A 26,009-nucleotide genomic window follows, 5' to 3' on the forward strand; every position below is an offset into this window, starting at 1 on the left:
CTTTTGGTGGAAGGTGTGTGTGTGTGTGTGTGTGTGTGTTTTACTTTATTGTAGTGAAGTGACCAAATAAACAGCCATTTTGATTCGCCACTCCTATTGCATATCTCTGTAGCACTCCGCAGCCTTCCTGGTTTCCCTGATTCCTAATGGGAGAAAGGCCCACAAGAGGAGTCCTATTATAATGGGAATTCAGGGAGGCAGCAGGCCAGTGAACATTGCAGGAGGAGAGCCATGCTAGTCTATGGTGGCAAAAAATCAGAAGTCTGGTAGCACCTTTTTCAAATTTGTGGGTTGGAAGAGGTGCTACTAGACTCCTGATTCAGGCCAGTGGAGAGAGACTGAACCATGAAAAACAAAGCACATGCAACCACCTGAGAGCCACTGAAGGGACCCTGCACCCCTCTTGTGATAATTTAACTGAAACACCTTATTTATTTACTGACTTTATCGATATTCTGCCTCATTCCGCATGGCCATGGTGCCGTAGAATAACAGCCAAAGAATTATAATAGCAGAACAGGTGTAATAATCATGAAAGGGGTCAAACCCTTTCATAAATGATTATGATCAAATAATGATAAGAATAATGGGAATATTGGCAACAATTCCTAAGTAAATGGCATTCTGAACAACTCCATTTTTAAGGTTTTCCTCAAGGCCAGGAGCCATGGCACCATCTAGATTTCTGATGGAAGCCAATTCCATAGAGAAGATACCTAAGAAACAAGATGATCTTGCTTTTAATGGAAGGTTCTTCTTCTTTGAAACAAATTCCCAAAGCAGTTTCTGTTCCATCAGATTGAATGGAAATTACCAGGGAAAAAAACGCCAAAGAAAAGTTCAATGAAGTGTTAATTCATGATATTCTTCTTTGCCCAAATACAATTATCTATGTAGAAGAAGTAGAGGAGGGCTGAGAAGATTTATTGGCCACATCCCTCATCATGTTTCCACCATTTTCTAAGCATTAGAAAGGCTGTAGCAGGGATTAGGACTCATGTGATTTCAAATTCTGTTTGATTAAGTTTCTGGATCACATAGGGACCTTCCCACTGAGAATACAACTGGGCCCTCCACTGTACATCTACAAGAGGCCCAAATAGATACAGGTTGGGAAGATTTCTGGCTGCAGTTTTAAAATTAATAACAATAATTTTAAAATAGGCTGTATGAAGTTTTGTTTTGCTTTGTTTTAAAAAAGCCATTGTGGTAGCAGCTGTTTCTCCTCCTTTCTTTATCAGAGCTGACTATTGGAATAACATGTCAAAAATGAGAAACTTGCCCTAGAGTATCCAACAATTATATGAGATACTTGCCTTGCTCTATGAAATGAAAGTCCTCTTCTTCTTCTTCTTCTTCTTCTTCTTCTTCTTCTTCTTCTTCTTCTTCTTCTTCTTCTTCTTCTTCTTCTTCTTCTTCTTCTTCTTCTTCTTCTTCTTCTTCTTCTGTCAATGGCACAGGCTTTCTATACATTTTCACTATTATTTTGTTTTACTTGGGTCTATCCTTGTGAGCAAAAAAGGGCAATTCAACATTGCTGCTGGATTGTGCTGCTAGAGATTCTTCAGTGGCTAGTCATTTATGCTTGTAAATTACAAGCAGCAGTTCCATGGCCTTTGTGTAATGCAATGTTTTATTCTGGAATTTATTCTAGCTACAAAAATTACAGCTCAGAGAACCTTTTGGTTTCCGTCTAAAGCAGGGGTAAGCAGTCCCAGATTCTGTGGATCATGCATTGTCCCGGGTTCTTTAAGGCTCTGCAGATACCTTTAAGGATATGCAGATCAGCCAAGATTCACTTCTAGATTCCAAATGACAAGATTTGATTGAATAAACCTGTATGAGTCTGTCTGTCTCTTTCTGAGTACGTCTGTGTGTACATAGACTCATGCACAAGTCCACTGAATGTTCACATCAACCCAAAGACATCTGGTCTGATTTGATTCAACAAATGGATGTTCAGTGGAAGACTCAAGCATTCCAGTAGAAAGCTCACACATCTCAACTTATCCTCCTTACCTCTAGGGAAGTCCTGAGTAGTTGATCAAAAAGTCAAGGTGTGATGCTTTTAAAAGCCAGACTGAGTTTTAATCTCACTTTTGCAGCTGCCATCTTGAATTTTCTGATCATATCCAGCAGACACCATTCCCCCATACCCGAAGAAATGGACCCAAAATTCTGGCCCTGACCCTTCACTGGTCACTATATCTTGAAGCCTTTGGATGACGAAGATGGTGAATTTAAAAGTACAGTGCCCAGCTGTTGTCTTGTAAGGCAAATAAATTAGAAGACCTCCAATAATAGTTATGAGCAGCAGCTTAAATGTGCTGTAGGGTGATTTATATTAAGAGCCAAAATACCATAGTCAGTTTTGCTAGACTTGCAAACGTTCTGAAACGTGGTGCATGTTCTATTGCCCAAACATTACACAAATGCATTTGCAACTGAAAGGAAAGGGAAGTTTTTTTGAAATCAAAAAGATCTCCAATTGCAAAGAAAATTGCCCAATAAGGCAACTGTTAGCACATTAAATAAAACCAAGATGTTTTTAGAGTTACCTCACTTACAACTCTTCCCATGCCTTAAAGAACCTTAAACCATGTCTTAAGGTGTTTTAGCTTTCGGATACACTTGGCTCATTAAAACCTCACAATCCCACATATGTTGAATTTTGAAAGGATCTGATCTGTGGATCCAGCAATTTTATTTCTATTTCATGAGAGCCAATGGGTGGTCAGTTATGGTCAGAACTGATCATAACAAAGTGTTAACAAAGCGGGGGCAGACTGAGAATGTCATTGTTGATTATGAGAAGTTACTAAAGTAGCCCCGTAATGGATGGGTACATGTTGCTTTGTCAGTTTATTGCCTGATAATTTTACCTGTAAAGTGATAGAAATGTAAATAGTTGTAAAGATGATGATCTTCAAGCAAGGAAGTATTCCTATTTCATTAGATTATATTTAGGAGAATATGGAGCCTTTCTACAAGGCATGGCAGTGGCTAGGTATTGAGGTAAGGGAATATACATTACGGTTATAAGCAGAAAAGTGAGGAGAGAGGGCATAGAGAAATGCAGGATTGAATTCTTGCATCAAGAGTTTTAGAGACAATCCAAGCAAATGTTAATAGTGAACTTATTGTTTTGAGTATAGCTCCTGATCAAGCTAAAATTGCAGTACATAAAGGAATCTCAAAACTTGTAGTAGTACCAAAACAAATTGAAAATTAAAAGCCAGGGGGTGGGGGAGAGAAGGACCCCAAATATCCCATGGAGGACTGACTGTACTGACAGCATTGGAAGGTTGTCTCATTGTTAAACAGAAGACCAGAATGGAGCACCCTGGAAGAGGGCATGGATGCCTGAGATTCACTGGTTCACAGAAGGGCAGCAGGAATGACTACAGCATAGATAGAGAGGTTTTGGGGAGCTAGATATATTTTAGGATTGCCTGTGGAAAACTTTGAAGGGGGGCTTCACTTCAGTGAAATGTCATGTGAAATCTTTGTTTTGAAGTAGTTTTGTCAACCCTGACTGTTCATTGGAAGGACAGATACTGAAGGTGAAGCTCAAATACTTTGGCCACCTAATGTGAAGAGAGGACTCACTGGAAAAGACTCTCATGCTAGGAAAGACTGAAGGCAAAAAGAGAAGGGGACAGCAGAGGATAAGATGGTTAGGTAGCATCACTGATGCAATGAACATGAATTTGAGTAAACTCCAGGAGACAGTGGAGGACAGGAAGGCCCGGTGTGCTATGGTCCATGGGGTCACAAAGAGTCGGACACAACGACTAAACAACAAGTTTTGTGAAGCAATATAGCATTGCTGAACAATGGAGCAGGAGTTTCATTAGAAGAGATGCAGTACATGCATGGAAGCCTATTCTGGCTAAAGAAGACCCTTGGAGAAGCAAATTGCACCCATCTCATACAACCATGGCATGTTTAACTTTGGAACAGAAGATTGAGAGGGGTGATGGTAGCATTCTTCAAGTACCTGAAGGGTTGTCCCAAAGAAGAAAATGACCAGTTCCCTGTTGTTTTAGAGTGAAGGATATGGAAATTGGTTAAAGTTTCAGAAAGGCAGATTCCAGTTGAATCTTTGTAGAAATTTCTAAATAGGAAGAGCTACCTCATGCAGGGACAGTTATCAAAGGAGGACTAAGCTGCACCATAGGATGTATTCAAGCACAGGCTGAGTTGACATTTGTTGTGCATATCAAACTGGATTTCAGCACTGTACAAAGAATTAGATTTTATGTTCTCAATGATCCATCTGAACTCTAAGATTCAATGACTTCAGAGGTAAAAATGCCCTGAAGCATTTTGTTGCAGTGTTTTGTGGCTGGACAGAGCATCCTGTGAAAGGGTCAACATATTTGTGAGCCATGCTATTTTGTGAGCCATGCTGTTCAACACATCCAGGGGACAAAACTGCTTATTCCCCAAGAGAATCACTCCAGAAGGGGAGGGTAAAAGAGGTCAAGAGAAGGCAACACACTGAGCAGGGTTTAATTGCCAATGCACATTTGTTGCTTTATACATCATCATAAGCATAGCCATGTTATCAGCACAGGTCAAGGTGTCATCCTTGTTTAAGTGAATAGATTAGTAGGCTTGGTACCAAGACTCATTTAATTGCTAGTAAGAACTGCTGCACAGTAAAAGGCTGATGAGTTCACTGAAGATCTATAATGCTTCGAAATACAAAGGGAGATAGGTAAGAGAGGTTTACACTTCTTTTTCCCTCCTTCTCTCTAGCTTTTCTGGGGGTTTGGTTTGGGGGCCATAGCCCTTCCAAACAGATGGAATGTGATTCACTTGCCTTCTTCCATAACTTTTACATCCAAGTAACGTATGTGTCACATGGCACTGAACTCCTTGTTAGCAGCTTTTGTACCCCCCTCTGAACTTGCTGTTTAATTTGATTTGCTACAGTTGCAGGAAACTGCTGACAGAGTTTCCTGCCAATTTTGAGGCAGGAAATATGTGAAAATTCTGGTTTACGTTGTAAAAAAGGCTTAGTGCAGCTTAAAATGCAAAAGAAGCGGGAAAAACATCTTATCTGGAGATAGCAGAAATAATAGCTGGGAGTTGTTGTTTTTTACATGCAACACTTGCAGTCTGCTTATTAATAATGATCTGTAGTCTTTTCCTTTGTATTTTAGGTGTGCATATTATTAATACTATCTTTGTTATCTAACTAAAGTTTATCATGGCCATAAACCAGCATCATAAAATATTTATCCAATACTAATATGTATGTATATATGAGTGTGCATGTGTGTGTGTGTGTTTATGTGCACATTAAGTACAGTAACATCTTCTGGAAAAGTAATAAAATGTATTACGATATATTACAAACTATATTACAAAAATATTATAAAAAGTAATGAAATATATTACAATACCTAACTTAGTACACCCTGCAAGTGTGTGTGTGTGTGTGTGTGTGTGTGTGTGTTCAGTTTGACTGTTTTTCATGTAGATGGTTACAAAACCCTCCAGGCTATTGTCTCATGGAACTGACCATGTAATTTTTGCCCTAAGTTCTATATGAAGAACTTCCACTATCTTTATTAAATATATCCAGACTAGTATAGGTTAGTCTCATTTATAGCACTTCTCAGGAGAAAGGATTCCCAGCCCAATTGTTTGAGATCCTATAATGGGGAATCTAAAGCAGGGAACTGGTGTCATGCTCTCATTTGATGTCCTTGCAACCTGCCCCCAGAAGCAGGATTGTGACTCTCTACTGCAGCTAGCTGGCAGTTCTATATGCATTAATCTGAAAGGGTCCTCCAAGTGTCATATGGAGAAGTGGCTGTGATGGGTAGCCTCTATGACCAATTTACAATACATGGTTCAAATCTTCAGAATATTTCTACAGCAACTATCCTGTTAGAGGCAGTAATGACAGATGAAGACATTTTCCTGCTTTTATTTTGGTTATTCAATTTGATGTGTGAGAAATTACTTTAGGAATCCGATCAAAGGATAATAGAATTGCAGATAAATTCTCATGGGTGGAATATGGCACTTTTTTCAGTTATTTGATTATAAGGTGGCCAAACGCATGTGTGAATGTCCTGTCTTTCACTGTACAATTCTCTCTCTGGTAGTCTGCAGTCTCCTTGGCTTCCCAACTTCAATTAACAAGGGAACTTCTCCATGGGGCTTTTTCAGTAACAGTTCTTCTATCAGCACTAAGGGGCAATCCTGCCCTTGAGAGATTGTTGAAGGATTTCAGGTAAATCATCCACCCAATTTCCCTGCCTGAGAACTGGGCAGAGAATTTTGAAAGGCTGTTTGTGCCCTGCTCTAAGTGGTGATATTACTGTCTTAAGGAAAGTATGCTGCAGAGAGAGCAGTGCATGGAACAGAAGGGCCACAGCAGGTCCACCTGAACCACCTCTGATGAGAATCTAACTTCACCATTTCATATTATTTGATATCTAATTTTTAGGCTATATTTTCAGAGGAGAAATTCATTAGAAACCAGAAAGATAAGGATTTTGCTTCAAAATTCATGCTAAATGTGAACTTCTCAGATACTATGAAGAATTATTTTTATCCTATATCCACACAGTTTAATATTGAAAAAAAGCTTTTGCTGTTTGCCATATTAATATAAGTATTACTGTGGTAGGCTATTAAAAAGCGGACTACATTGCTTTCGAGTGCTTAATGCCAACAAAACATAGTTTTACTTGAAACCATGGAGGAAGATTGTTCTGCACATATTCCAGTATCATAAATGCTTATCAGTTGAAATAGGATGCATGTTGTACTATTCAGATGATGGCAAACATGATGCATCTACTACAAAGCCACAATAAAAAGTAATATGTTCCTTTCCTTTGCTGCAACTTTGATTCACTTTAATTCTAACAAGCACTTGGAGTGTTTCCAAGTAAATTTTGTCCTTGCTGTTCCAGGAGTTAGCCTGTTAATTCCACATGGGGCTATCCCTGAAGAAACGTCTTGGGAGATCTACCTTGCAATCAACCAAGATGAGTCAAGGTAAGGCAGGAACAAAATCTGATATGTATATTATTTATTTAACATCAGAAAAAAAGAAAAAAAGGAAAAGAAAAGAAAAAAGAAAAGAAAAGAAAAGGGTCAGTTATTGACTTTCTCATTACACCTGTATAACACCAGTGTTCTGCAAGTTCTACAGTTCTACCACTGTTCTTTTGGGAGATGGGTGGCCAAATAAATAAATAAATGAATAGGTAATTTCCATCACTTCATCTCAATGTTCATATAACAGAAGATGAGTGTATAACTAGAAATGATTATTCTTATCCCTTCCCTTAGGTGGTTTTCTGTTGCAAGTGTTAGTAGTGGCTAAATGGTATCCTAAACCAAGGATGGGATTCGAGGCAAGAGTTGACAGGGTGAAGCATGCAGGAGGAAGTAAAGTTCAGGTTGTAGAAGACATAGTTAAGCAAGGTGAAGTTCAAGTTCCAGCTAGGCAGAACTAGACAGGCAAAATGTGAGTCTATTAAAGAAAGTCTAATTCTAGGTAACATCTTGACTAATTCCATGTCAGCCAGGCACTGATACAGGAAATGAGTCCTGCTAGAATTAAAAATGGGAAGATAAATAGCAGATGTGGGAACATTTCAGTATTCTGTATCCATTTTAAGCTAAAAATGGGTTTCCCATTTCTAACTTTCCGTCCATTTAAGGACAGATGTTGGTTTAAATGAGTGCTATTCATTCCATCATATGCAGCTGAAATTCAGTGTTCTCTGATGGCCTGAAAAGTGAAATAGCATTGGGTAATGGCATATTTTAGGGAAATCTGAGACACTTAGGGAAATCTGAATTAACAATTTTCTCCCCTGATCTTTTGTTTTGCAAAGCACTAGTCCACTGAATGTATTGTCCTAAATTTTGAGATGGATATTGTTGGGTTTTATTTGTTATGGGCCTGTTTGTGCCAAAACAGGTTCCATTTTGGTGGATCCATCTTTTTAATTTGTTTTGTTTGTTAAAATAAGAGTCAGCACACTGTTTGCTTTGATCTTCTGTATCATTAATTTAAAATTTAATACAAATTCAGCAATATTATTATAAGAACCTAACTAGCAACCTGTTTTAAGCCTGGGTCCATATATCCTTTACTCTGTTTAGCCTTGTATAGTATTTTTTTCCCCACCAATTGCCTTCAGGAATATATATGTATATTTTTCTTGACTTCCTCTTATGTTTTAGTCCTGCGGATACACTTCTAGTTAGTACTGTCAAAAAGTGTTGATTTTTCCCACCCACTTCTGCCTGGTGACTGCTGAAAGTGTTCTTGTTTAGAGCTCATTATAAGAATTAGATTTATTATGCCCATTCCCTTCAAAATCCTTATTTACTTGATGCAGTGGAAGACCCCAAACAACACTTCTATGTTGCAATTAAATAAGTGCCAATGAAGTGATATCCCTTCAGCTCTGTGCTCTGGTTGTACTTCTTTAAAACATAATATTCCAGGATTAATTGACCCAGGGAATTTTTTTCCCCATCTCTTCTTCACTGGAAGAAGTTGCTGTCAGTGGGGGGAAACAATCTGAGATCTCAAAAGCATAATATAAAGTCATCTTCGGGCCATGAAATATGGTGATGTCCTGCTGGTTCCCAAGAGAGCTTCATAATCTTGGTAGACTTGAAGGGATAAAGAGAAGTGTCCACAGAGAGAATGGAAAATGCAGAAACTTCTTAAAATGTACTGTACATTTCTTCTGGCGTATCTCATATTTCTGCAGCTGTTGCTGAGATTTATATCTGTCTTTCCTGATGGGAGAGAAAGAATGCAGAAAGATTTGTATTGCATAGAATACAGTAGATGTTGAGAACAGATATGTTAGGAAACTAACCAATAATTATTGTTTATGTTTGCTTGTGCTTAGAAAATTGTGTCTGAGGGAGAGAAAGAAGACAGGATTTTGATGCCTGGAGATTTTCCTCCCAACTTAATCTAAAACCCTTTTGGCTCCCCCTTCCCTTTGATAGCTTAGCTCCCTTGTGAGACCTTTTATATTGTATGTCCATCTGTTGTCGGCGCTTTTTGATAATGTTTAGTGAAAGATTAAGATACGTGAAGGTACAGAAAGAAAGGAACACAATATTAAAAACAAACAAATAAAAAGGGCAAGTTTGAATCCAGATGTTTTATTGCAAAGTCTCAGTAGAAGTGAATTAAAATGGGTTAATTAAATAGAAGGCACACAAATGTTTCCCTGCTGTTTTATTTCTGTAGGCTAAATGTGGGGAGAACAAGCTAGACCAAATGAACTTAGGTTGCTTTGTTTGCTGAAATGATAGGGGGAAAAATATCAAATTAAAGCAAACTTTAATTAGAATGCTGCACATTTTTCCCCTATCAAAGAGTTGACAGGGCTGTGAGTATATTCCAACTCCTTTCATAGGAAACATAGTTACACCAGTGTGTGTGTATATATATATATACCACAGCACAGGAATACACACACATGCAAAACATGCACACATAAACACACACACACACACACACATATATATATATATATACACACACACTTTTCTTGAGCCTAGGTATAACTTGTTCTGCTTTTGTCCAGTAAAGCTATCACAAAAATATCACCTTCCAGTCCACACTGCCTTACTGAAAATTTACATTAATCTAGGAATTGCAAAATAAAATGTCAATATTGTTCTGCATGACAGCAGCCCAGTTATAAACCTCTTTCCCTTGGAAAGTTGGATTGGCTCAGTCCTTGATCAGTTTTAGGCAGCAATGGGAATGTTCTTGATTTATATGGTGTTCAAGGGTTCTGAAGAAAGGATGGTCCAATGCAAAAGAAGTCCAACAAACTTTTTAGGGCAAAATAACTGAATCTAAGAGTTTGGCTCAGAGTTTTTTTGTTTTTTTTAAAACAAGAACAATTACAAACTGCATACATTTTTCTATAGAGAAAATCCTTGTAGGGAAGAGTCCCTTGTTTGGGGAAAAGTAGCCATTTTTCCCCCCAAAGTTCATCTCAGCTTATCTTAGAAATTATCTATGGAATAATTTCCCTCTTCTGGGGGAAAAATAACCCAAAAAGCTTTGGTATGTCTTCTACATCTTACATTATAGCCATTTTTTAAATTAACCAGTTTGTTTGTTAGATTTCTTTCTTTTGTTTGTTCATAAAATGCTCAAGTTATTTTGTAGCTCTTCTATTTCCCTGTTTCCCCCACCCACCAATTACCTATCAGTATTTGATGGCTTCAAAATAAAGTGATGGCTGTCAAGGGATGCATTTGAAACTTGGGTGAAGCCATGGTCCATCAAGGATTTTAAGGCATGGTATGAGTGCTTTTAGTCACTATAGAGATTAATGTACCAATTTTCCCCATTCAAATCACCCCAATGTCCCCCCAATTTCCAAACTTTTGGCCCTATATATTTGTTGGTGACCTGGGGCCACAACATGGTCTGCTGGTGGGCTGGATATGGCCCCTAGCTTGCACTTTTTACCCACCTGGTATAAAAGCGATAGCAAAGGGTGCAATAGTTGCATTCCAGGCCTATCAAGAGAGGTAACAGGTGGCAAAGAGAATAAGGCGTACTTCCTAACTGGCATGTATCCTTCAATCTTGTAGCAAGTAGGACTGGCGTGTTCTCATCATTCTCCAACCTATTAATCTCCAGATGTGTTGGGACTGCAGTGGCTATGGAATCCTTGAAGTTATCCCAACACATCTTGAGGCACAAGGCTGGAGAAGTTCTAAAAGTTCTTTTAAAAAATGATCATATACCTTTTCTAAATTGTCCTTTAATCTCAAGATCACTATGGCATTAAAGTACAGGGGTTTTGATACACATTTGTTTTCAGAACTACTAAAATAATGTTGATAAGAATGAATGAATGAATGAATGAATGAATGAGGAAGGAACAGGAGAATTCATGCTGGTTATGGTATGAGGGTCACAGGCAATGGTAAAGGCACTGCGAGCACTAATGGCTCATTCACAACTTTGATGCTTTTGCATTCATACTTCATTTCTTTTAGCCAAAGCTATATGCTCTGAATACAGCCTCATGTGGCGCAGAGTGGTAGGCAGCAGTATTGCAACTGAAACTCTCCCCACGACCCGAGTTCAATCCCAGCAGAACCTGGATTCTTGGGTAGCCGGCTCAGGTCCACTCAGCCTCCCATCCTTCTGAGGTCGGTAAAATGAGCACCCAGCTTGCTGGGGAAGGTGACTACAGGGGAAGGCAATGGCAAACCACCCCGCTATAGTCTGCTAAGAAAACATTGCAAAAGTGGTGTCCCCCCAAAGGGTCAGACATGACTCAGTGCTTGCACAGGGGACCTTTCACCTTTCACCATATGCTCTGAATAGGACCTGTTGGAAGTGTGTAGACCAGAAAGAACAAAGCAGGTAGAAAAGGATGAATGGTGCTATTGCTCAGATCACCTAGGAACATATTGTAAGCAAGTTGTCAAGGCTAGTGATTATCATAGATATTGTCAAGGGGGAAAGGAAGAAGTGTAGTAGCATTTCACATGGGTTTAGCCCAAATTTTGTGTGATTGCTTGAAAAAGGCATGCCTGTTTCTTTTCTACAGAATTTAATATCTTCAAATCTTTGTGGATTAAGTGTCCAAAAGCTTAAGAAGAAGAAATAATATTTTGCTGTACACACTTGTGAAAGGGACTGAGAGAACAGGGAAAATGTTACTCAGATTCTCCAGATGTTTATGGATTTAGCATTGTTACAGGGTCATCAAACATTTTGGTTAAGATGTATTTTTAGGTGTACCAATCTGATAGACACTTCCCAGTTTACAGTGTCAGTTGGAACATGGTTGTCATCTCAGTTCTACATTTTTCTGGATTTTGCAGTGCAGTTTTACTTTCTGGTGTACAAACATTTTGCAGCTGGGGAAAATTTCTAAAACAAAAAGGCTCTGGGGGACTAGCATGCAAGAATACAATAAATGTGAGTTTTGTTTTGTTTTGAAATCAGAAAATGATGTAAATTTGATTGATTTATAATTCCATGCAAGTAAAATTGTAATGGATCAGATATACAGTGAACCACACATTCATTGCCTGAAATGATGGAAATCAATGACTTCCAGGAATGAGGTTCTCTCAAACTATCAGCTGCATGGAAATTTGTATGAATTTTAAATACTTTAGGCATAGACTTGCATGCTATAAGAAGTATTGTACTGTCATTTGGGAAAACCAGTTGTGTAGGAAATAATTTTCCTAACATTGCATTAGGCAAAATGACAAATTGAGATTCTGGTGATGATAGTTACCTTTTTCTTTGAAGTTATATTCTTTCATGATTACATACCAGACCAAATATATTTATTCCAATATATTCTCAAGTCTGTAACCTCTACCTACAAATAGTTTTTTTTTTAAGTGTTCAGAATGTCTGTGGGCAAAACTGGGCATGGTGTTAAAGCATCTTTCCACTGAACATGCACATTTTTAAAAGTGGTATTAGCAGTCATAAATATCAGCATGGATTTATTTATTTATTTAGTTGATTGATTGATTGATTGATTTATATCACCGCCCATCTCCCCCAGTGGAGGACTCTGGGCGGTTTACAATAGCAAGCAAGGAGGACACGGTGTAATGATGTTTAATTGTTTTCCTCCCTTGCTACAAACCTGATGAAAAGTAGATTTTCAGAAGTAGCTATTTTTACTGGAACATTTTGCTATTGGATTTTGTGCCCATGAGAATAGCAGTTTCATGGAATTATTTCTATTGCATCAGGAAAGAGAAATTATTAAACTCCATTTCTTCCCTTACTGGGATTGTATGCAATAACACTACCTAACAGCTTCCGTTTTCATGAAGAAATTGCTCATAGTAATCAGAGATATGGGGGATATCAGTTCCAGTTTGGCCCTTGTAAGCTTTGATTCTGTTGATGGATTGACTTGTTATAATACATGTAGGTCTATTACTTAAAAAGACAGCCTTGTGTCATCTTTACAGTGTGTATTACAGCTACAGCTTGGCTGTTCTTGGTATGTTTCATGGCAGGTGTGAGGAAGAGGTCAACAATATGGTTTCCAGGCATGGGGTAATTTGTGCTGAATATGATTAAGTAGAAGAAGGAGAATTTGAACCAATATTTTCATTTTCTTATACTTTTCTACTTTCAGTGATCAACAGCTTAACACCAGTGTTTTATGGCCTTTTATACTGTTAAATCTCCGCAAAGGATCGTTACCTTGTCGTGGTGCTGGAGCTTGAGCACCTCAATGATGCCATGAGCTAAACCGTGAAGGGCCACCCAAGACGGGAAGGTCATGACAGAGAGGTCAGACTAAATGCGATCCCTGGGGAATGTAATGGCAACCCACCCCAGTATTCTTGCCGTGAAAACTAAATGGATCAGTACAACCAGAGATATGTCGGTATACCATCGGAAGATGAGACCCCCAGGTCGGAAGATGGTCAAAATGCTACTGGGGAGGAACAGAGGATGAGCTCAACTAGCCCCAGTCGTGATGACGCAGCTAGCTCAAAGCTGAAAGGACGGTTAGCGGCCGACGGTGCTGGTGGTGAACGGCGAATCCGATGTTCTAAGGATCAACACACCATTGGAACCTGGAATGTAAGATCTATGAGCCAGGGCAAATTGGATGTAGTTATTGGTGAGATGTCAAGATTAAAGATAGACATTCTGGGCGTCAGTGAACTGAAATGGACTGGAATGGGCCACTTCACATCAAATGACCACCAGATCTACTACTGTGGACAAGAGGACCACAGAAGAAATGGAGTAGCCTTCATAATTAATAGTAAAGTGGCTAAAGCAGTGCTTGGATACAACCCCAAAAACGACAGAATGATCTCAATTCGAATTCAGGGCAAGCCATCTAACATCACAGTGATCCAAATATACGCCCCAACCACAAATGCTGAAGAAGCTGAAGTAGAGCAGTTCTATGAGGATCTGCAGCACCTACTGGACAACACGCCTAAAAGAGATGTTATTTTCATCACAGGAGACTGGAATGCTAAGGTGGGCAGTCAAATGACACCTGGAATTACAGGTAAGTATGGCCTGGGAGAACAAAACGAAGCAGGACATAGGCTGATAGAATTTTGCCAAGACAATTCACTCTGCATAACAAACACTCTCTTCCAACAACCTAAGAGACGGCTTTACACATGGACTTCACCAGATGGACAACACCGAAATCAGATTGATTACATCCTTTGCAGCCAAAGGTGGCGGACATCTGTACAGTCGGTAAAAACTAGGCCTGGAGCTGACTGTAGTTCAGACCATGAACTTCTTCTTGCACAATTTAGGATCAGACTAAAGAGATTAGGGAAGACCCACAGATCAGCTAGATATGAGCTCACGAATATTCCTCAGGAATATGCAGTGGAGGTGAAGAATAGATTTAAGGGACTGGACTTAGTAGCTAGGGTCCCGGAAGAACTCTGGACAGAAGTTGGCAGCATTGTTCAGGAGGCGGCAACAAAATATATCCCAAAGAAAGAGAAAACCAAGAAGGCAAAATGGCTGTCTGCTGAGACACTAGAAATAGCCCAAGAAAGAAGGAAAGCAAAAGGCAACAGTGATAGGGGGAGATATGCCCAATTAAATGCAAAATTCCAGAGGTTAGCCAGAAGAGATAAGGAATTATTTTTAAACAAGCAATGCGCGGAAGTGGAAGAAGACAATAGAATAGGAAGGACAAGAGACCTCTTCCAGAAAATTAGAAACATTGGAGGTAAATTCCATGCAAAAATGGGTATGATCAAAAACAAAGATGGCAAGGACCTAACAGAAGAAGAAGAGATCAAGAAAAGGTGGCAAGAATATACAGAAGACCTGTATAGGAAGGATAACAATATCGGGGATAGCTTTGACGGTGTGGTCAGTGAGCTAGAGCCAGACATCCTGAAGAGTGAGGTTGAGTGGGCCTTAAGAAGCATTGCTAATAACAAGGCAGCAGGAGAAGACGGCATCCCAGCTGAACTGTTCAAAATCTTGCAAGATGATGCTGTCAAGGTAATGCATGCTATATGCCAGCAAATTTGGAAAACACAAGAATGGCCATCAGATTGGAAAAAATCAACTTATATCCCCATACCAAAAAAGGGAAACACTAAAGAATGTTCAAACTATCGAACAGTGGCACTCATTTCACATGCCAGTAAGGTAATGCTCAAGATCCTGCAAGGTAGACTTCAGCAGTTCATGGAGCGAGAATTGCCAGATGTACAGGCTGGGTTTAGAAAAGGCAGAGGAACTAGAGACCAAATTGCCAATATCCGCTGGATAATGGAAAAAGCCAGGGAGTTTCAGAAAAACATCTATTTCTGTTTTATTGACTATTCTAAAGCCTTTGACTGTGTGGACCATAACAAATTGTGGCAAGTTCTTAGTGGTATGGGGATACCAAGTCATCTTGTATGCCTCCTGAAGAATCTGTATAACGACCAAGTAGCAACAGTAAGAACAGACCACGGAACAACGGACTGGTTTAAGATTGGGAAAGGAGTACGGCAGGGCTGTATACTCTCACCCTACCTATTCAACTTGTATGCAGAACACATCATGCGACAAGCTGGTCTTGAGGAATCCAAGGCTGGAGTTAAAATCTCTGGAAGAAACATTAACAATCTCAGATATGCAGATGATACCACTTTGATGGCTGAAAGTGAAGAGGAACTGAGGAGCCTTATGATGAAGGTGAAAGAAGAAAGTGCAAAAGCTGGTTTGCAGCTAAACCTCAAAAAAACCAAGATTATGGCAACCAGCTTGATTGATAACTGGCAAATAGAGGGAGAAAATGTAGAAGCAGTGAAAGACTTTGTATTCCTAGGTGCAAAGATTACTGCAGATGCTGACTGCAGTCAGGAAATCAGAAGACGCTTAATCCTTGGGAGAAGAGCAATGACAAATCTCGATAAAATAGTTAAGAGCAGAGACATCACACTGACAACAAAGGCCCGCATAGTGAAAGCAATGGTGTTCCCTGTAGTAACATATGGCTGCGAGAGCTGGACCATAAGGAAGGCTGAGCGAAGGAAGATCGATGCTTTTGAACTGTGGTGTTGGAGGAAAATTCTGAGAGTGCCTTGGACTGCAAGAAGATCAAACCAGTCCATCCTCCAGGAAATCAAGCCAGACTGCTCACTTGAGGGAATGATATTAAAGGCAAAACTGAAATACTTTGGCCACATCATGAGAAGACAGGACACCCTGGAGAAGATGCTGATGCTAGGGAGAGTGGAAGGCAAAAGGAAGAGAGGCCGACCAAGGGCAAGATGGATGGATGATATTCTAGAGGTGACGGACCCGTCCCTGGGGGAGCTGGGGATGTTGACGACCGACAGGAAGCTCTGGCGTGGGCTGGTCCATGAAGTCACGAAGAGTCGGAAGCGACTAAACGAATAAACAACAACATACTGTTAAATCCTGTTCTTCATCTTGCTTTTTTTTTAATCTTTTGGTTATATAATTATATGGAATAGCAGGTGTCCATGTTTGTGTTTTAACAGATATTCTTCTGGTATTCTCTGACTTTTAATTCACCATATTCGATACCAATAACAGTAATAAAATATTACATATTTGTGAAGATGCATGAAGAAATATTGTTCTTCACACACACATACACACACACACACACAAACACACAGAGTACAAAATTGTAAATGGAATTATTCTGTAATAAACACTCTGTGATACTTTGGGAAAGTTAAAGAACAAATTACTGTGAGTGAGGCATTATATAAACATTTGAGCAAATCAGCAAAGATGTGTTGGTCTAAACCAATTCTACCAAACTTGGTGCTATCCATATGCGTGAGGCATTCTTACAGTATTGGGGCATGACCATTCTGTTTTGTAATTCTGGGAGTTGTAGTTCCAATAGCAGGTGGGCAACAAGTTTGGGTAAGCTGCTTATGATGTATGAGGAAACATTCCAGCTGGCACTGAGAAACTGTACAACAGTAGAAAATGTAATGGTGAACTTTTAATAGGAGATATTCAGAGATAACTATACCAAAACAAAGTTATTGTAAGCCTGACATATAGTTATGTGCAAAGATCCAAAGCATATATTTGTGATAGATATAACCACTAAATTCTAACCATGGTGATACTCATATAAACCCCAGTTAACTTTGCCAACTGAACGTTCTTGGGATGCTTTAGGTTTCTTGTGATCTAATGCGAGGCTTGCTGAACTTGCAATCCCAGAAGACGTTCAGATTTTCAGTTCCCATTTGGCCCAATTCTAGCATGATCAATATTTAGGGATGATCAGAGTCATGGTTCAACAATATCTTGAAGCTCTCAGGTTCCCCATCTTTGCTCTACTGCATTTTTAAAATTTATTTTCTTCCTGCCTTCCTCCTACAAAACATAAAATATTGATTTATTTAGCATTTGCATCCATAAGATGCCCAGAAACCTGATTATAAATAGGACAGTGCAAAGATCTGGATTCAAAGGGCCAAATGCGATTCTCATGGTCACTCATGTTGTAGCACCTCTTGGTAATACCTTCTCCTGGACCTATGTGGCTGCTTTGGCTCATACAGCTGTGACTTTTTCCAGACATATGCAGTATCCCTCCCAGCTGCCACATGATCTCAGGAAAAAAGGCACTTGGGCTTAAGATGTTCACAAGTTCTGCTATACACCCACTCACACACCTCCATATGGCATTTTCTCCTTTGACTCCAGATCACTGAAAAATATAATAAAATGGAAACCAGTAACTAAAAAACTTAAGAGTAGAAAATTGTTATAGAATTAGGAGTGTAAACATAAAAAGCATTGAATTCAGAAAGCAACAACATGATAATATAATATTGTATTGACCACTAGTGACCAGGGTGGTGGTGTTATGTGTATATTTCCCATAGCAAAGAAGAGATGAACAGTGGCATGTGTTTGCTAAGACTCCAAATTATATGTGACTTGCTTCAATGAAAAGAGAAAGCTGGTGCACCTGATTATGCACGAGCTGTTTAATGTGCTCTAACTGCACTTTAGGAGAATTGTTTCTTCTATTATTAATTCTTCTGGAAGAAAGTGCAAGTCCCATGAAAATGATTTGTCATAAATATCCATTTTTGTTCATTATTGTCAAGTGAAGGTACCAAAACTACACTGTTCTTTTGCAAAAACAAACACACATTTTGAATCCTGAGCAAGAAGAAAATGCAAAGATACTTTGTAAGTGATTTAAGTCTTATTTCTCACTTCACTGGATTGCTCAGACCTCTTTCCTAAGTGAGAATGAAATATTGCAAACTGTATCATGTTTCCTAGTCACTTGAAGTATGCATTGTGCTTATTAATTATTTCTTCAATGCTCCTAACAATTTTTTGACATGAATATGATTATTTATTTTGATATGTTTGTGGCAACCCCTAGCCACTCTTGGCTGATCTTGAAAACCTAAGCAGGGTTGAAGTATTTAGAACTAGTTTGCCTGTTGTAAGATGACCAGGTTTATAGGCTAGCTTGGGGGAAGGAAATGGCAAATCACTTCCATTTTGTTGCTGAGAAAACATCATGGATCAGTTCATAAAGTCACCAAGAGTTGAGTTTGTCCTGAAGGAGACTTTATCTTCTGTTTTAGTTTTGTTGTTAATTAATTCCCCACACCAGCATAATTGGAAGCAGCTTTTGAGTGGAAGATGGATACATTTTATCAGACAGCATTTAAAACTGATGAAACAGAACAGTGTTAATGGAGAGGGCATTCTGATTTGTACTGCTCACACGATTTTGACTTCTTGCAAATTGTTAAAGACCTAGTTGTTCTCCAAGGCCTTGGGCTAGGATGGTGGTTTAACACCTTGGGTTTGGGGTATCTTCCAGTCAGCTGTATTCTTTTTCTTGGATATATGTTGTTTTATGTTAAATCTCTTCTAAATGTTTATAAATTTTAAGCCACCCAGAGTTGCTGAGGATTCAGGGGTGCCTCGAAATTGAATGAATGAATGCATACTCTGAAAAACAATGATATATACACAAATCTAGCTTTTCTATGCAGTATAAAATAAAGCAGGATTTCTGATAGAAGATGGTAAATTAATGGGCAGCTTGTTATAGAAGGAGATGACCTGGAGAAGGATGATACTGTGTATTTTGTCTCTAAACAAAACAGCTTTATGGCAGGTTGCTGATCTGGTGCTATATAGTTGTAGGATTTGCCATGGCCTTCTTCCTAGGGCTGAGAGAGAGTGACTGACCCAAAGTCACCCAGCTGACTTCATGTCTAAGGCAGGACTAAAATTCACAATCTCCCTGTTTCTAACCTGATGCCTTAACCACTGCACCAAACTGGCACTCTTTTGTATATCAGATTATCTACCCTCTATTCTAGACTGTTCTGTTTTGTTTGGGTAAATCTGAATTTTGTAGAATGCAGCAACTGTTGTGTATGTTTTACATTATCCTTCAGAGGTTTCCTGTGAAAGATGGTTCAACATCATTAGCTTCATTCTCTCCCTCACCCAAGACGGATACATGCATTTATGTGTTTGTGTTATTTTTAATTATGGAAAAATATTCTCTAGTCACCTAACAATGGTCATAAGTGTTTTAAAAAAATCAGACTTCACAGTTTGATAATTTCATTTCAGTTAAATAATTGAAGCATAACCAATTCTACTCTTCTTCAGTCTGAAAAAAAATGCCCCCCTTCACAGTCACTAACCCATGGAATTAGATTTGGCCAGGAGTGTGGAAAGGATAGTGGTTTGTTTTCTCTTAAGGTTTCTTCCATTCTTCAGAAAACAAAACAAGCTTCTGATTTTGATGGAGTCTAAAGGATTAGATCTGATTTGCAATTTCTTTGCTTTGCACCTGGGGAAATGTTAAATAGTTGCAACTGTGCAATGTTCTCTGACTTCCATAAACAGCAAATGAACTGGGTGTTCAGAGTCCTTGTGCCAGGCTGGTTATTACAGAGAAGACTGTCGCTATTTTCTGTGTGAGGGAGTCCTTCTAATTAGCTGATTTCAGTTGATTTGGTATTAAATAATTCCCAGAATTCCAATGTGGTGGTATATTAGGTTCACTAAAGGGAGAGATGCTTCTCTAAAAGCAATTGAAGAACTCCCTTCAGGAGAATATGCCATTGGCCAGACTACATGAATGGTTACCTTCCACATGAATTCAGGCAGTGCTGATTCCGGTGAGTGCAATGAACACAGACAGTAAGTCAGGGACCATTAACTACCATATGGGGCTCAGCTGATAAATTAAATCACTGCAAATGATTCAGGAGGTAAATCCTACTGGCTGGACTCTACTGACATGGCTGTGCTGGCCCCAAAGACAGTATGTAAGAAATTGTCCTATTGGTTGTAAGAATGCAGGAAGGCAAATCAAGCTAAGACTCAATTTGTATCAGGCCCCATCAAGTCTCCCGCCCAACATCTTTTATCAGTGCTTTGGACTGAAACCTTGAGTGCCCAGGAAAGTAAGTTTTACCAGCTTCCCTCTAGATGACTTGATGATTGTTTCAAAGTAGTTCCATGTAAAAGAATTACTTTGCATTATGTATATATATATATATGTATATGTATGTGTATATGTGTGTGTGTGTGTGTGTGTATTTCATTCAGTTTAATGAAAGAGAAAATGCTTCTGAATTTTGTTGAAAGAAAAAGAGAAGGTAAAAATTTTCATACGTGAAATGTGACATTCTTGCATTTAATTAATGATAAGGTGGTCAAGCATGGCTGAATATCAGTGCGAGGAATTCCCTTACATTGTCCTTGAGATTTAAGTGAGGCATGGGGAAACAGACTGCTGAAAAGAAAAGTCTCCAATGATAAATTAGCTTTCACCCAACCATGAGAACTTCATCTAAATTTCCCTCCCCCACTCCAACCAGGAATAAGTATTTTCCATCAGGTTTACTGAAAATTGTTGCCAAAAAATAAAAATAAAAATTCAGAATAAATGTTTGGCCATGTGCATAGAGAGCAGGTGGCTGTACTGGATTTATAGACAAGTACTAACTGTTGTCCAACAGTTTGCTCATTATCCATGCACTTGCATGATCTGTGTATGTTGCAAAACCACCATTGTTTTCAGATAATGGGTCGGTTCACACATGGCTAAGTCATTATGGGGTTAGTTTGTGAATTGAGCACTCTGTGTTGTAGGAAACAGTCTAGACCTATCCAGCAAGTCATGATGTAGTTCAGTGTGTGAACCTAGTGGCTATCTTCCCAGGGGGGGGAAATTGATGTCTGGGGAAGTGGTTCAATATTTTTGTTCTTTTTGTTCTGTTTAGTCAGTTTCATATTTAACATCCAAATGCAGGAAAAGTTCACAGGAATCATGATTGCAACAAAGTCTAAAAGTCTGGAATGATTCCCTAGGAGATACTAATACAGTGGTCCTTTAAGCTTAACCTATGTTTTGCTTGTTATGAGAAACCAGTTGTTTAAAACTTCTTCCCAGTTTGTTACTTTATTTGTCAACAGTATCTTTTTGAAGCAGTAGGAGATTTGAATCCTGTAAGTAAACCAGAAAATAAAGATAAGCCCACAACTTTGAGTTAATAACTAGGATATATTAAGAATCCTGGCTAGATGGATAGAGCATCTAATCTAGTACAAGGCAGTGTCCTATATTCCTTCAACAGCAGTTCCCAGTCAAATATCTTCCATATTTCTCAGGACTCCAACTCCTAGAATTCACAAGTCAATGATCAAGGTGGAGGGAAATTCTAAAGTGGTGGTCCCAACACATGTAGAGAGAACCACACTAAAGGAAACTGCCCTACATTTTCTTTATTCCTGGCATCCTTTTCAGCATCTCACTAATGATGGAACAAGGATTCACTGGTGGGAAGAAAGCTGGACATGAAAAATTATTCTAAACTCCAGTTTGTGTGGTGAATTTATGTATCCTACTTGGTGGTTTGAAGCTGTGCTCCAGAGTTCTCAGAAACATTTTCCGCTACCACCTTGAAGAAAGATCTAGATTCACATCTACCCTCAATTCTGGAAGCTCACTTCTCTCACCTTTGCTATCATGTGTAGTAAATGCATAGCGATCAAATAGGGAGAGGATTCTGTTTATAAAGGTATGAATATATAGCTTTGATTTTCTGGAGGAAAGGCAGAAGTTAAACATGCAAAATAATTTTGTATGTGTGTGGTCTTTTAAAAGTATACTTCCAATGATTCTTCATTGTCATTTTTTTTTTCTAGGAAAGGTTATTGCACAGTATGTTAATTCTGCATGTTACAGATTGACATCGATCTGTCTTATATTTGGATGGAAAAAGATGTCTAGTCCAACTGTCCAGGGGGCATCCTTAGGCATTTGCTAGAGACCTAAGGGGCTTAGCAGTGGCCACTGCATGTCTATATTCTTATCATCCAGTGTCTGGATGGAGGAGGCTGTCATTTGATTCTTTCCTCTCAAAGTCCTAAACTGATCACTGATGTCAATAAAATTGGTTGTCAAACTTCTATTGCTATTCTCCAGAATTTTCCAAATCTGAAAAGAATTATACGTTTGTGTGTGCATGTTAGTGTATGTGCATAGTGGGGCGGATGAGGGAGTCGTGAAAAGCCTGCAGTGAAGAGATGAGATTGAAAAGGTTGTTGAAACATGTTGAGGGAGTTTGAGTTTCTTTCAGAATGTTTTATCCATTTTTTTTGGTGGGGGAGAGGGCAGAAGCATTCATATATCCAAGGATTAAGATATCTTCTTCTGCAAATCTCAAGAAATACTTGGAAAAAATATTTCATAGAATTTTATTTATCATTTGAAGCATAAATTGAGGCAATTGTTATTTTTTCCAAATTCAGTCAGAAAGCATAATATTATGAATTTTCCTTTCTCATCTTGAACTTTTTGCTCTAGAGTCCATACTGTTTTTTTTCATATATATAGTTACTTTCTCTCTATAGTCACTGTATCTACTCTACTCTTTTCTATATACTCTCTCTATATAGTTACTCTATCCAAGGCCACAAAATTTTGACCAAGATGTTTACATTCCAATAGACCTACAGTATATTATTACTTTTTAGTAAGCGTACTATATATGTTTTTTTTCCCCTTTCTTAACCTTTTCCCTTTTAAATGGCCTATTCAGCCCATCAATATTAGCTGAAAATATTTTGATTTGAGCTAGGATAACAATTCTGGAAATAACTTATGTTTTCAAGCGAAAGCCCGAAGTAGAGAATCTGAAATTTAACAAGACCTTTCAAGGTCTTGAAATCTCTGAGAAGTTAATGCCAGGTCTTGCACTACCTTCTCAGAAAATTTCAGAATGTAAGAATAGCCTTGCTGGAGCAGACCATGGTTCATCCTTAGTCCAGCACCTTCTTTCTCACAGAGGCCTCTGAAATGCTCACAAAGAAATGAGAAACACATACCCACTTCCCATTATTGTTTCTCAGCCATAGATGGGGGACTTGTGACCATCTAGTCATTAATCCTGGTTATTGGTCATGCTGTAGGTAATGGAAATTGGAGTCCAACAAGCTAGTTTCTTCCTAGTCCCTTAACTTAGTGTCTGCTTCTTACATATATAATAGATTGTTTATTTTCCCCTCCAAAAAGCTGCTACACTGGGGTTGGATCTAATTGTTCATTGTTCTTTCTTGCTTTTTCTCTCCCCCATCTTGACAGTTCAGTTAGATTTACAGGATTGGTTTCCTCAGAACATTAAAATGTATTGCAATTTATTCAAAGTAATATATAAATCACAAAACTCAAGGGATTGGGGTGATGGTGGTGGTATTTTGTATTTTTTTTTTGCAGTGTTAAATGATTTATTTGTTTAACATTTAACAAAAGGAAAACATCTATAAGGAATGGTTCTAAATTTAGGCCTGAAATATAGGAGTTCTTATCAGTTATTTCATAACTTAATATCAGCTTGCATTCTGTTACCCATTAGGTTTGTTCTGGGTCAGATCAAAAATGCTTTCAAACTCAGTAAGTCATAGTAGAAAGAGACAATTTGTGAGAGGATATATTGCTGAGCCATAATTATCTTCTTTTTTTTTCAGCTGTAACGTATTACTCTTAGCACCCACCGACAATAAATAAATAAAAATCTCATTGCAGTTCTATCACTTAAAACTAGAGTTTGCTTCCATTTAGCCTAAAGGGAACATTTAGTTTCAGTACAGAGATAAGGAAACAATATTAAATTGATAAGAGAAAAAAACAGGTGGAGACAGGGCCTGACAAATGGATCTTCTAACAAAATGTTGCAGTGTGGAATGTGCCTGTTCAAAAATCCAGTTGAGCATGCCCTCTTCTAAGATGTTCTATTCAGCACCCAACCTATGATCCCATTGATTCCCCTATTAGTATTTCATAATCACTAAGCCCATTGTGTTATCCTTACGGTGTTATGATATTTTGTAAATAAATAAATAAATAAAAAATCAGAAGAAATCTAGTAGCACCTTCTCAGACTAACATATTTTATTAAAAGCCATACACTTTCAGGAGCTACAGCTTACTTCATCAGATGCATGGAATGGCTAACATAGGAATTAGATGAGGTGGGGGGAAGGCAGGGGGAGACAGGAAGGTTATGAAGATGCAAGTAACATGTGAAACAGATTACAAGTACCTTATCAATTAACTACTATAATGTGTTAAAACCTGTTACGTTTGTTGAGACCTTTCAAGATAGCCCAAAATTTTTAATGTACATTTCGTAATCTCTCACTCAATTGTCCTGTCAACTTCTTCTTCTTCTTTTTTCCAAAATGGCTACTTTGAGATCTGTAATAGAGTGTCCTGGGAGCTTGAAATGCTCTGATATTTCACTGGTTATTTGTGGAATCATCTCTCCCTGAGGGTATCTGCCTCTCCCACTAGATCTGATAGGGTGGGCATGTTCCAGGTCCCTTCCTTCAAGTGTAATCACCTAGAAGGATCTCATGGGCATGCCTCCTCCATAGCTGGAAAGTGCCTGGTTGTGGAAGGATGGTATATGTGATGCATTTTGTCCAATGTATATACCATTTTCTTTACTTACCTATCTCTCATTTTTTCCTTGCCTTGTTTGTGTGTAGCTCATGGGTACAGCCCTGAGACTTTTTCAAAAGGCATTAATTGTTACAACTGAGCAAACATAAATGCTAATGTAGCCAGAAAAAAGATTCACTTTTTTGGGGGGAAATAATTTTATGTTTTTTTTTCCCCTTTCCTTTTCAATGTTTCTGATATATCCAATGTGAAGCCTTCAGCTGGAAGGCAGCGAAATCCTCCTTGGTCCAGAAGTGACTTGCGGTCCCATAGAAGTGATGGTCTCCACCCCATTTGCCTTGACAATCCCACATTGTGCAGATGTGAACTCTGAGCACTGGAATATTCATTTGAAAAAAAGAAAGCATCCAGGCAAATGGGAGGTAAGCAAAATTCTCTTTGGAAATAGACAAAGGGGCAAGGATGAAGTTAATGAAAAGCAGCAGAGTTGGTGGTCATTGCTGAGATGTTAGTGGTACTGAACAGTAAAAAGAAAGAAGTTCCACCTATATATTTTAGCTTTTGGGTTTCCATTTCCAAATATAACCTTATCATTGTTTGCTCTGGTGACTAAACATTCTTCAGTGTAAACTCTTTTATTTTCCTGTCTTGTAGATTTATGAGTATTTTCATCAATACATATTATATCAAGGTTGGGCAAGCAGGGGATTGAAGACCACATGCAGCCACCAACCTCCTGTTTGGGAGGTCCTAAATATTCCTCTAATTCCAATTACCCACAATGAGCAATATATTGAAGTGGTGAACACAGGGAAACAGAAGTGTAAACTCTAAACTTAGCTTAATGTTGTTTAAAATTAAATAGAGATCACCTTCCCCCAACTCTGAGAAAATCCTGACACAACCAAGTGCAGTTCTTCACCTGCCAAAAGAATTTAAGGGAGCCCCAACCACCAAAATAGTCCATCTCTAGTGTATATATTAAGTCTGTTCCAAACTCATTTTTTTAAAAAAAATGCAGAC

General features: G+C 38.6%; 1 protein-coding gene across 1 annotated transcript in view; it reads left to right on the top strand.

Annotated features, from left to right (window-relative positions):
• The window catches only part of UNC5D (unc-5 netrin receptor D), a 318,482-nt gene that overhangs the window by 273,633 nt on the left and 18,840 nt on the right, over positions 1-26,009 (top strand). Inside the window, exons 11-12 of the mRNA XM_063311165.1 lie at positions 6,942-7,026; positions 25,240-25,408. Of these exons, the coding sequence (XP_063167235.1) occupies positions 6,942-7,026; positions 25,240-25,408 (254 nt within the window). The remainder of the gene's footprint in view (positions 1-6,941; positions 7,027-25,239; positions 25,409-26,009) is intronic.

This window comes from Candoia aspera, chromosome 9 (assembly GCF_035149785.1).
Source record: "Candoia aspera isolate rCanAsp1 chromosome 9, rCanAsp1.hap2, whole genome shotgun sequence".
Taxonomy (NCBI): Eukaryota; Metazoa; Chordata; class Lepidosauria; order Squamata; family Boidae; genus Candoia; species Candoia aspera.